Source organism: Camelina sativa, chromosome 13 (assembly GCF_030686135.1).
Source record: "Camelina sativa cultivar CO46 ecotype springtype chromosome 13, ASM3068613v1".
Classification (NCBI taxonomy): Eukaryota; Viridiplantae; Streptophyta; class Magnoliopsida; order Brassicales; family Brassicaceae; genus Camelina; species Camelina sativa.
The window spans coordinates 26193659-26206413 of record NC_141892.1 but is presented as its reverse complement, the minus strand read 5'-3'; the positions used below and the strand labels follow the sequence as shown (position 1 = coordinate 26206413).

At 32.2% G+C, this 12755-nt stretch overlaps 1 protein-coding gene, 1 non-coding gene and 3 pseudogenes across 2 annotated transcripts; 4 read left to right on the top strand and 1 right to left on the bottom strand.

Annotated features, from left to right (window-relative positions):
- Positions 1-2845: 2845 nt before the first annotated feature.
- Positions 2846-3443, top strand: LOC104738552 (uncharacterized; annotated as a pseudogene).
- Positions 3444-5162: 1719 nt separating this feature from the next.
- Positions 5163-5907, top strand: LOC104738551 (uncharacterized; annotated as a pseudogene).
- Positions 5908-6578: 671 nt separating this feature from the next.
- LOC104738550 (blue copper protein-like) lies at positions 6579-7517 on the top strand (annotated as a pseudogene).
- Positions 7518-7931: 414 nt separating this feature from the next.
- Positions 7932-9817, bottom strand: LOC147930041 (uncharacterized). The gene is made up of 5 exons (XM_087480842.1): positions 9526-9817; positions 9315-9437; positions 9010-9176; positions 8519-8912; positions 7932-8353 (listed from the first exon to the last, which is right to left on the bottom strand). The coding sequence occupies exons 1-5, from the start codon at positions 9815-9817 to the stop codon at positions 7932-7934; spliced, it is 1398 nt and encodes a 465-aa protein (XP_087336968.1).
- A 2712-nt stretch (positions 9818-12529) lies between these two features.
- On the top strand, positions 12530-12635 carry LOC147930040 (small nucleolar RNA R71). The gene has a single exon (XR_015579077.1). It is a non-coding gene; the product is annotated as a small nucleolar RNA R71 (small nucleolar RNA).
- Positions 12636-12755: the final 120 nt, after the last annotated feature.

Here is a 12755-nt window from a genome sequence, read left to right as displayed (position 1 = left end):
GAATACATATCCTTTTATTTTGTTTAGTTTTGGTAGATTCGGATTGGCTTGGTGCAACAAAACCTGATGACCACCATGGCGTTGCGGATTTCATGCCTCTGGGGATACTTGGTGAACCTTCTTACTTGGTGAAGGAGAAGCTCTATGTGGGAGTTGAGATTTATAGTCATTTTATACCACTTATTACTGTTACTAATTTAGCTTCTTGGGTTTTACAAGCTTTATTGTGAGCTTAAGAAATAGCAAGAAACAATTGATCAATGTATTTTGAATAAAATGCTGGAGATTATAGTATTTACTGATGCAATAATGACTTGAGGTGGTGGGACTATATTGTCTATTTGTAATTCGACTGTGTGTCTTAGCCAAAAGTCATGTAAATAAATATATAAGAACATGAAATTGACGTCACATCTCTTACATGGATCCAAAAATATAAGAACATGATCAAACAAACTATTCCGTGTGAAATATTACATAATTTAAAGAAAAAAAGAGCTTTGATTCACTCTTTGTGCTTATTATTTGATTTATGAATTCACACAAATGTTTATCTAACCTTTATAGTATGTTAGATAAACCTTTATCTTCCACTTCTCTCATTCTTTTCCACAATATCTCAAATTATTATTATTATTTATTTTTTTTTATTTTTTTTTATATTTTCAATTTCTTATTTTTGTTGTATGGGCTACAAAAAACCAAATGAAATATCATTGTAAAATTTTAATGCTAAATTTCAATTTTAGAGACTACATAATATATATATTTTACATTGTTTTTATATTTAAAGATTCATCTCCATTATCTAATTTGGATTATCATCTTATAAATAGTCATTCTCTCATCTTCTCTAACCAATATCAAATGTTGTTATATGTAATATGTGTTGTAAGAGTTTGATTCTATATTTTAATTTAGAAAGTATTATCTATAATTAATATTGTTTTCAATTTTTATTTTATTTATATAAAAATAAAATAATTATTTTATATTTTTTGCCTTTCTAATCTATTCATATTTATTTTTAAAATTTCCATAGCTAAATTTAAATTCACATATGTTGGTTTTAATAAAAAATCAAGTTTATTTGATAATCTGTTTTAAAAAATCTTCATTATCTATTTTAGATTAGCATCTTATAAGTCATTATTTTTATACTCTTACAATATTCACTACACAATAAGGTCATGAAGTAGAAAAGATTCATCTCTAATTCTCTATTATGTACTCTGGTTATCTCACATATTCATGTATCATTTTTAATAATTTAGAATGATCAATATAATTATCCATTTATAAAGTCTATTTTATTTTGTAAAGTCTATTTTGTTTTGTGATCCAATCAATATAATATTTATATTATTTAAGATTTGAGGATTTTCAAAACAAAAAGAACTTAATTATAAAAAATAATGATTTTCTTGATTTAAGCAAAATGAAAAAATGATTCCAAAAAGAAATCATGTTTAACTGGAAGTGAAATATAGAAAATAATATAATTATTAAAATACCATTTAACTAAATCCTCTAAAGATGAAACCATTAGTATGAAATCTAGCACTATAAATTAAATTGATGAGTGAAAAACCAAAAAAAAAAAAACAAAATGATTGAAGTTATTCTTGGGGTTTTAAAAAATCTTTAGATTGAAGTTCTTATATTTTAAAAAATAATTAATTTAGTTTGTCACTTCAAAAGTAATATTTTCAATTTGGAATATTATTTGTGAGTGTTGAGTTTATATCAACAAAACAATCAAAAGTGTAAGTTTAAATTTTGATTGAGCCACTTGGTATTCCTTTTCTTTTAAGTCAAAAATAAATTAAAATATTTATTTATAATTAACCCACTTTTAAAGGCATTAAACTCCATTTAACTCAAATGTAACTCCTACCCAATAATTTTACATTCATTCCTCCAACTAATATATTTCTCTTTCAAGAAAAAATGTTTTTGGTAAAATTTTAATATTTTTTAATTATTTTAATTGCTTTAAACTTTGAAATGAGGAATATTCTATATACAATAATTTTATAGGTAGTTACTAAATTTTTTGATAATTTTATTTGATTCAATTTTACTATACTACAGTCTTATGTTTACAATGTCATTAAGAAAAAAATCTTTAAATCAATGTTTAACCTCTATAAAACATGATCATAAACATAGATTCTCTCATATTAGAAAAATGTTTAAATTTCTATATTATTAATTATATTAATATAGCTAATCAATTTGTAATAATTTTTTGTAGTATTGGTTAATTTTTGATTTATAGAAAAATTTATATATTTTAAATTTTGTATAGTAAATAACCATACCAAAAAAATGTTGACAGGAGTGTTATTTTGAGAAATTGCTATAATTTTTTTTTAGATTCATACATTAGTATAATTTTTTTGAGATTATAAATTAGTAAAACAATATTTTAGTTTAAAAAAATTTAAGAAATATACTCAAAACTATTATGCATACAACCACACATTGCGTGGACTAATTACCTAGTATCAATGAAAGTACAGTAAATAAATAAATTTGATCTTAGATTGTTGGGTTACTAAAAGAAATTTGAATGTTCAATATAACGGAGAATAACCAAGCATGGTGTCATATCCATTGCATCACCTTTAGCTTGGTGTTCTTCTATCCATTGTTTCACTTTTGGTTAAGCTTGGCATCACTAGTTCAAACTTTTTTCAAGTAATATAATTTTAATACGATGAATGTTTTTTTATTCTATAAAGATTGGCAGATTGGAGCCAAAACAGAGGAATAAAAAAAAAACATGGGATCCTAATAGATAATTAATAGGAAATATAAGATTGAGAGAAAAAGTTAACTTATTGGAGATTGTTGCATGTTTGGTGTCAAGTTTCATGGGATTACATCAGCTTAACCCGGAACTGCGGAATGTTAGTCACTTAAGAAGCCTCTTCATCACAAAGTCACTTGGATGATGTCCAAGTTTTTGTCCTTCGATCCTAGAGAGTTTGTCATTGGAAACCGGAAATGGTAAATATTGATTCCAACTTATATTACAAATCAAAAACAAAAAAAGAAATACACACTTAATAAAAAAAAGCAGAAAATTTGATCAAGAGAATTAAAAAGTTTATTCAAGCACAAGGGTTTATCAACAATGCACCAAAAGACAAAAACTTGCGCCAAGTTCAAGCTGCGGGTTTTGAATAAAGTTAGCTGGAATCATTTAGAGAAGCATGTATATATGCATGATCCATCATTATTATGTTTTGAGTGAAAAATACATATCTTTTTGTTTTGTTTTGGTAGATTCGGATTGGCTTGGTGCAAAACCTGATGACCACCATGGCTTTGCGGATTTCATGCTTGTGGGGAAAGTTGGTGAACCTTCTTACTTGGTGAAGGATAAGCGCTATGTGGGAGTTGAATTTAAAGTCATTTTAGACCATTTTAATTAGCTTCCTGGGTTTTACAAGGAACTTCTTTTACAAGCCTTATTGTGAATCTAAAGAAGTAGTATGTACCGATGCAGTAAATGACTTGAGGTGGGACTATATTGTCAATTTGTAACTTGACTGTGTGTCTTAAGCCAAAATTCATGTAAATAAATTTAAGAACATGAAATTGTCATCACATCACTTATTTTCATGTGAAGCATTAGAGAATATAAAGGAAAAGAGAGCTTTATTTTTGGATATGTAAAAATAAAAAAGAAATTGTGTTGTGTTGATGAAAAAAGAAATTATCCGATAACAAAATCCTAAATCCTAAATCTCAAGGTAATGTTGACTATAAACTAATCCTAAATCTCAAGGTAACAAAATTGGTCCCCGGCAACGGCGCCAACTTGATTGCTCGAGTAATTATCCGATAGACTTAATCGTGAGGCAGTATATGCGGGGTCGAATCCACAAGGACTGGTACACTAAGCAAACAAAATGCAATAAATAAAACTGTTTAACTTATGGGATTAAAACATTGGGTCATTGCGTATTTCAGAGATCAATGACTCATGAGGAAATGAAATATGGAATTCAATAATTAAAAATTGTTCTAGAATATGAACAAAATAATAGACTAACCCTCTTTCAAGGCAACAGAAACTAAATTTGACTATTATTTTGCTAAACTTTTATTTGCAACCTCCTAACCAAATTCACATTACAATAAAGTTCATTAAGTTCACAATGCATCCTAACATCAAATTTCGCATGCTCGAAATACATTGCTCAATTCATATTAGTGCAGGCATTCTATCAAACACTTTTGATGCATAAAAAAACCTAAAATCTAGAACAAAGTGATCAGGCTTATACTATCATTAAGAGCATATGAATAAAAGAACCTAAATATTAAGAACTCCAAATACAATCAAAACATCAATGCATTGAATCCCCTAATTAAAACCCTAAAACCCAATAAAGAGAATACTCACACATATTGAATTGAACAACACAAAGAGATGAAGAAGAAATAATAGATTAATGAAATAAACAAGACAAGGGTTTAGAAATCTTCTCCAAATTTTCAAAGAGGATGGATCTCTAGAATCCCAAAATTTGTCTCACGAAAAGTCTCAAGTGCAGCCAAAAACTCAGAAAAAAAGAGAATGGTCTCTTTTCCAAAATCTAAAAATTATATTTATATCCTAAAAATCGGTAGGGGCTACTGCTGTAAATAGAAGAAACTTTGGGGCAACTTTTGAATCTTCAGAAATTGAAAAAATACTTTAAAAACTTTCTGGAACCAAACATCGAGCACCATTTAGCAATATCGGCTGATGTGAAAAACCATCTCTTCTGTTGGAAAACTTTCTGGAAACAAATATTGGGCTATCTCAGAAATATAGCCCGATGTAGAAAACCAGCTCTTCTGTTTAAAAACTTTCTGGAATCAAATATTGGGCTATCTCAGGAATATTGACCGATGTATAAAATCAGCTCTTTTGCTTTAGCCTCAACACCCAAAATATCTCCAAAAAAGCTAAAAAAAAGTCTCCATTAAGCTCGAAATCATCCTAAGTTGTATATGACCCTGCAAAGACTCAAAAAGAACCTAAAAACAAACCAAAAGACTCTAAAAGCACATCTATATCATGATTAAAAACCATGATATATCATTAAGCTTAGCATCACTAGTTAAAACTTTTTTCAAGTACTGTAATTTTAATCTGGTGGATGTTTTTTCAATTCTATAAAGATTGGGGCCAAAACAGAGACATAAACAGTATGGGATCCTAATTGATAACTAATAGGAAATATAAGTTAAGATGACCATCTCTTGCTGATCTTGAGAAGAAAAAAAAAGTAACCTTATTAGAGACTGTTGCATGTTTGGTGTCAAGTTTCATGGGATTACATCAGCTAAACCCGGAACTGCAGAATGTTAGTCATTTGAGGAGCCTCTTCACAAAGTCACTTGGATGATGTCCAAATTTTCGTCCTTCGACCCTAGAGATTTTGTCATTGGAAACCGGAAATGGTAGATATTGATTCCAATTTATATTATAAATCAAAAACAAAAACAAAAAAGAAATACACAAACTTAATTTTTTTAAAAGCATAACATTTGATCAAGAGAATTAATAAATTCATTCAAAACACAATGGTTTATCAACAATGCACCAAATGCAAAAAGTTACGCCAAGTTCAAGATGCGGGTTTTGGATAAAGTTAGCTGGAATCATATAGAGAAAACATGTATATATAGATGATCCATCATTATTATGGTTTGAGTGAAAAGTCTTGTGATGGTAGTGAAATACATATTTTTTTTTTTTTGGTACATTCGGATAGGCTTGGTGCAAAACCTGATAACCACCATGGCTTTGCGGATTTCATGCCTGTTGGGAAACTGGATGAACTTTCTTACTTGGTGAAGGATAAGCTCTATGTGGTAGTTGAATTTTATAGTCATTTTTAGTGAATTTTATAGTCACTTATTACTGTTAGCTAATTTAGCTTCTTGGGTTTTACAAATAACTTCTTTTGCAAGCCTTATTGTGAGCTAATAAGGTAGTATGTAATGCAGTAATGACTTGAGGTGGTGGGACAATATTGTCAATTTGTAATTTGATTGTGTATCTTACTTAGCCAAAAGTCATGTAAATAAATATAAGAACATGAAATTGTCGTCACATCTCTTTTATGGATCCAAAAATATAAGAGAACATGATGAAACAAACATGTCTATTATTACCACATCCCTTTCATACCACACTATGTCTATTATCTAACATAGTATAAAATTTTATTATATTACTTAATAAACCCAGTGTATATATTATATAAGCCTATTATATACTTCTTTTTTTTCTTCATGAAGTCGGTTATGCTTTTCATATAAGGGTAATAGACATAATTTTTATTTTGAGAAAAAAACTGATAAGATTTTGCAACAAATTATATTAGAGAAAAAACAAAAATCAATTTTAAAACAGGCCAATCTAAATTGGAAAAGGAAATAAACAAAATCAAATAAATCCTAAAAGGATTAGGAATGGTACTAAAGCAGTATATAAACATTGATAGGGGGGCTACGTATTCTCTTCACAAGTCATCATTCATCAACACAACACAACAAAAGTCTCTCTCTCTCTTTGATTCAGCGAGTTCGAGATCTCTCACAACCTTTCTTCCTCCTTTGTCAATTTGTTCATCTAATCATGGCCACAACAATGAAGAAGATCTTCCTCTTTGTGCTGCTGGTGATAACAACCTTCACGACGGTTCTCTTTGGTTCTTGTTCGGCTACTGTCTACACCGTTGGGGACTCGGCTGGATGGATTGCGAAAGAAGGCTTGTATTACGAATGGGCCAAGGAAAAGGTGTTTTACGTAGGAGACTCTTTGGTCTTCAAATACGATTCCTACGTGAACGACGTTACTCAAGTTTGGGGCGCTTTAGAATTAGAATTCTGCGAGAGTTCTTCTCCTAAAGCCGTCTACAATACAGGACATGATGTGGTAACCTTCACGGAACCCGGAGATCACTACTTCATCAGCTCAAATCAAGCTCAATGCGTACTTGGACAGAGTCTCGACGTCCTTGTTGTTCATGACCCGTCACGTCCTATTCCTCCACCACCACCGAGCAAGATTCTTCCTTCTGGGGAAATCTACAAGGTCGGTGACTCTAAAGCATGGAGCGTTCCTGAAGAGAGCGACTACTATAACAAGTGGAGTCAGGATAAACTGTTTCATGTAGGAGATAGTCTACTTTTCGAATACGACAAGGAACTAAACGACGTCTTAGAGATCACCGGTGACCTTGAATTCATAACCTGCGACCCGAGTTCTCGCGTAGCCGTGCACAAGACGGGCCATGATCTCGTTACGCTCACCAAACCAGGAGTTCACTATTTCATTAGCTCAGAGACGGGTCACTGCGCGGCTGGGCTTAAGCTTCGAGTTGTGGTCGGACCATTACCCAAACCCGTTACTTTCACCAATTTTCCCAAGAAAGATGGATTTTTCAGCTATGGACCGCCTCACAAAGTGGTTAAGCACTTTCATACCCCAGCCCCATCACTAAAGTTTTCGTGGTTGTAGTTTTGCAGACTCTGTTTTTCTTTTCCTTGTTTCCTTACGACCCAAGTTTGTTTATTAGTTCTTGTTTTCAGTACCGATGTAATGTTTCAGATTTCTATTCATTATATAATACAATTTCAGTTTAGCTCTTCCAATATTTTGTCTCCTCAGTCAAAAAGATAAAATAAAGGTTTTAAACCAAAGTCAAGAAGATCAAATAAAGTCAACCCCATCACTAAAGCATCCATTTTCTATTCATTAGCTAATTAGAGTTTCTTTAATTCTCTTTTTTTTTTTAAAATAAAATGTTAAATTATATTCAAAAAAAAAATAACGTTTTACATCTGCGTTTTTTGACATAAAATTAGCTTAGAACAAATTTAAAAACTGTGAAGGGAAACAGTTGAAAACTATGTCCTCAAAACCGTGTAGCTAGCCAAGCCTGGAGACCCGTAGCATAGCGGCGATCACCCATTTGCTCAACAGCCAGTAGTTGTGCTCGTATTTGCTTATCGAGCCAGCTAATAAGAATTGTCTGAGATGTAGGAGTCTCCCCATGGCGTCGGGCGTTGCGCTCTCGCCATACAGAGTAGACCGTGAGTTGAAAAGTGTATCGAATTAAGAAACCACTCACCCGATCAGCCTGAGTTCCAGAGACGATGTCGAGTAGCTGTAACCAGGATGTAGTAAAACGAGTCTTATATAGTTTTTGCGCTATACCGGACCAAACTGCAGCAGTGTAAGGACATGAGAAGAACAAGTGATCTCTCGTCTCCACCGGAACAGAACAGAACACACAGCTCACATTACAACCATTTCTCCAAGTGATCATCCGATCCCCTGTTGACAAACGATTATGGACTGCGAGCCATGTGCAGAAAGAATATTTCGGAGTTGCATGAGCAAACCAAACACCCTTATGCCAAGCTACCTGATTTGAAGCCGTTCGTATATGGTTCTAGGTATCCCTTGTAGAAAATGTGGCCTTATAAACATCACCTTTACCTCGCCATAGAACTCGATCTGGCTGAGACGGAGTTCTAGACCGATACGCTTGATGTAAAACATCTTCAATATCATTTAATAAAGGGATGCGGTGTATCCTTCGCCGTCGATGGTGCCATGCGTCATGGAGAGTCATATGTTCTCTAATACCCAAATCAATCATACCCCGTGAACCAACTTTATCCAACAAGTACCCATGGACTGACCAGTTATCATACCAGAAGGATGTAAGAGCTCCACTCTGCACTTCCACCTTAACAAACGTTTTTGCCAAGTCTCTGTATTTTAACAGTCTACATCCAAGATCCCGAAAGTGATGCAGGCTGTACCGACCAGAAACAACCCTCCTTAAATAAATTCCTTTTGGACCATTGAACCCATAATGATGCCCCACCTGAGACCAAACGCCAGATCAACTTTAAACAACTGACATCATTTGTCTGTTTCAAGGATCGTAATCCTAAACCGCCTTCACACTTCGGTTGACACACCGCTGACCAGGATAACTTGGCCTTATTTTTATTCAAACTCGGACCAGACCATAAGAAAGCAGAACATATACTATCCTGCTCTGCAATGCTTTCCCGTGGGAGTCTGAAAGCACTCATCCAAAAACTAGCTATACTCCATAGTACCGAACGTATGAGATCGAGACGACCTGCAAAAGAGAGATTACGTGATGTCCACGTTTTAACTCTATTGCGGATTTGGTCGAGTTAAGGGGAAAGATTTGCAGTACTAAGCCGGCGAGAGGTTAAAGGGAGTCCTAGATATCGAACTGGGAGTTGCCCCAGACCGAAAGTATACTGTGTGCCCAATAGCTCTCTGTTATCCGGTGAGACTCCACCAAGATACAGGGTCGTTTTCTCCATACTCATCCGTAGGCCTGACCGCTTAGCAAAGAGGTTCAACACCTGAACTATACCATCCACAGTTCTATTTTTTTCCATCAGATAAAATCATAAGGTCGTCGGCAAAGCAAAGGTGAGTTAGACGCAGATTCTTACAACGTGGGTGATATCCGAACTCCTGTAAACCGGCTGCTTTGTCCAACATCTTCGAAAGGACATCCATACAGATGACAAATAGATAAGGTGAGAGCGAGCAGCCTTGACGCAGTCCCCTAGCACTGCGAAAATAACCTGCAAGCTCTCCATTCACCTGGACCGAGAAAGAAGCCGTAGTAACACATAGCGAGATCCAATGGATAAAGACATGAGAAAATTGCAGAACGCGTAAAACATTGAACAGGAAAGACCACTGAACGGAGTCAAAAGCTTTCGAAATATCCACTTTCATCGCACACCGTGTGGAAATAGTATCCTTATGGTTGCTAAAAGAACGTTTCTTTAATTCTCTTGTTAACTTCTTTAATATTTTTCTGTTTCCAATGTCGTTTGTAGACTCGGTTCATTCAAAACAGTATTAAAATAAAAATTTCAGATTCCCTTAATCATAATTGAAGCACAAACATGTAATGAGCATCAATATATATAGTTAATCTCCACAATGACTGAGCCACTGAGTTTGTTTGTTTTTCTCGATATATCTAAAGTTTTCTTTACCCGCTACACACTGAACCAAGTTATTGCGTTTGCCTTTAACAATGATATATATGGAATCGTAAGATTCAAGGTATATATATGCCTTCACAGCATTTGAACCAAAATTATAATGTTGCATCCAATATCTTTACAAAAGAAAACATTAAGAAAAGAGTAAACATATACAAGACTGAAATAAATCGTTCGTTTCACCTTAATTGCTAAGAATATATAGTTTACAAAATACTAGGTGATACCTCGTGTTACAGTACGGTATTATATATTTTGTTAGTTTTTTTTTTTTGTAATTTGTATTTTTGTAATATAATTTTTTATTTTGACTTATTTTTTTTGTTTATATAGTGTTTATTTGTATATTTGGGGTTATACAGTACATTGGAAATCCTAATAGAGTAAATAGTTTGTAGAATGTAGATTTTCACAGAAATAGACACATCGCAATATTGGATAGTAGTTTTGTAAAAGAATAGACACTCCGCAATATCATATATTAGTTTTGTAAGAGGATAGACATACCACAATATTGGATAATATATAGTTTTGTAAGAGGATGAGTTTTGTTTTATTTTGGTTTGTCGTCAAAAGAGGAGAAATTGTTTGTTAAATTTTAGTGTGAGATATTTCAATGGTTAGGAACCATTGTATTTATAGTGAGATTAGGTATATTTAAGTTATCATTTAGAAGTTAATATTTGATATATCAAATCTCAACAAAATTGTAAAAAACCAATTTAATTTATAGTTTGATAAAAATACATGTTTTAACGGGTTTAACTCAAACTTTTTTTATATTTTAAAATTTTTAAGAGCAAAAATATTAATATTACTTAAATATTTTATAGACTATAAATATATTATAATATTTTAAACTTTCGACGGAATTCAAATATTTATAATAATTTATACATTCTATAAAAATTTAAATATTTATAATATTTTAAACTTTTTAAAGAAACGTAAATATATTATAATATATTTACTTTTTAAAAGTTTAAATATGCTCAAATATAGAACTAAATTAAACTGTTAAATTTGGAAACCTGATAAATCAAGCTTCCTGCTCATTTGTATTCAAAACATATTAGTCATATATTAATAGTGATTATGAACCATATTCCAAAATATTTAGTCGATGTGGGATATACAATACACATTTTCTGTAAATTAGTTTACAACTTTACATATATATAAATTCTGCATTTTTTAATCTTTCCATCTATACTAATCATAATCAATTACTATAATTTCGTTAAGAAAATATTAAAAAATCTAAACTAAATGATGATTTGTTTTTATTCAATTGTATTAAGTTGATTTGTTGTTTCCGTAAATATCTCACAATATAAAAGCAAATCAAATAAGTTTACATATATATACAATTTCGTATTTAATCTATTGATTATTTTGGAAGCAAAATCACAATCGATAAGTATTAAAGATTTCTCATTATTATTAATATTCGTAATAATTATAAGGATTAAGTATGCTAGTAGTTAATATTTGAAATTACTGAAGCCATTAAATACTCAGATACAGTTTCCTTATTTATAGGGATTACACATTTGTTTGGCAACATGAATAACTATTCTTGAATCAAATAATATACAGGATCCGAAAATTATTAATCTGGAGTACAAACAGATCTGCGGATTTTTTTTCTTCTGTTCTCGGGTAATTGAGGATCCGCGTCCCGACCCACTTAATTTTTAGTGATCGACCGAGGGTATAATGGTCATTTGTCAAAATCGAAACTATAGGTTAATTAAATTAAATTAAGTGAATCTCTAATCATTTTTAATGAAAAACCTACCAAAACAAAGTCATGGTCCATTTTGAGTCTAGGGAGTACTCTTGCTTTAATAGTATAGATATATTACAAAGAGAGCAACTAACTAGTGCATATATATAACCAAATTACAATATGTCAAGTACTTAAGAGAAACCCATACATGAAGTTTCAAAAGTTGTATATTTTTGCATAAACATAAATAGTATACAACATGTTGCATAAACATTAATTAATAGTAAAGACAAAAAGCAAGTATACTTTAGTCCTGGTTGAAACTATTGTTCTGATAGTTACCTTGACCGTTCACGTAGTTTAACTCAGCTTGCAGCTCCTCAAAACCGTCTCTAGCACGCTCTTGATAAACTTGACCCTCTCCTAAATCATCACAATAATTCACAATTCTCTGATCTCTTTTAAAAGCTGCTTCACTTTTGTAGTCAACTCAGCAATCTGCTTTGGTTCTCCTCCTCAACTGCTTCTCACTGACGTATCATAATCAACACAATGATTACTGTTACTAGCAGCTAGGTTTTTGATTAAAATCTGAGCCTCTCCTTTAGTTTTGGTCATGAAATCCCCATTGCTAGTTGTATTTAATGCCATCTTGTACCTCTCATCAACTCCTCTGTAGAATGTGTTGATGATTGATTCTGGGTGAAACCATGGTGAAGACATCTCTTTTGTAGTCTTTGAACCTTTCTCAAGCCTCGTGGAATGACTCAGTAGCAGTCTGCTAAAAGCTTGAAATCTTGTTCCTGAGGAAAGTAGTCCTCGCCTAGGTGAAATACTGCAGCAAGAAATTAAGCAGCCTTATACTCAACCCATGTTCAAACATTATTTCCCTTCAGCAACTTAAACCAACGATGATCTTTATCACTCAGAG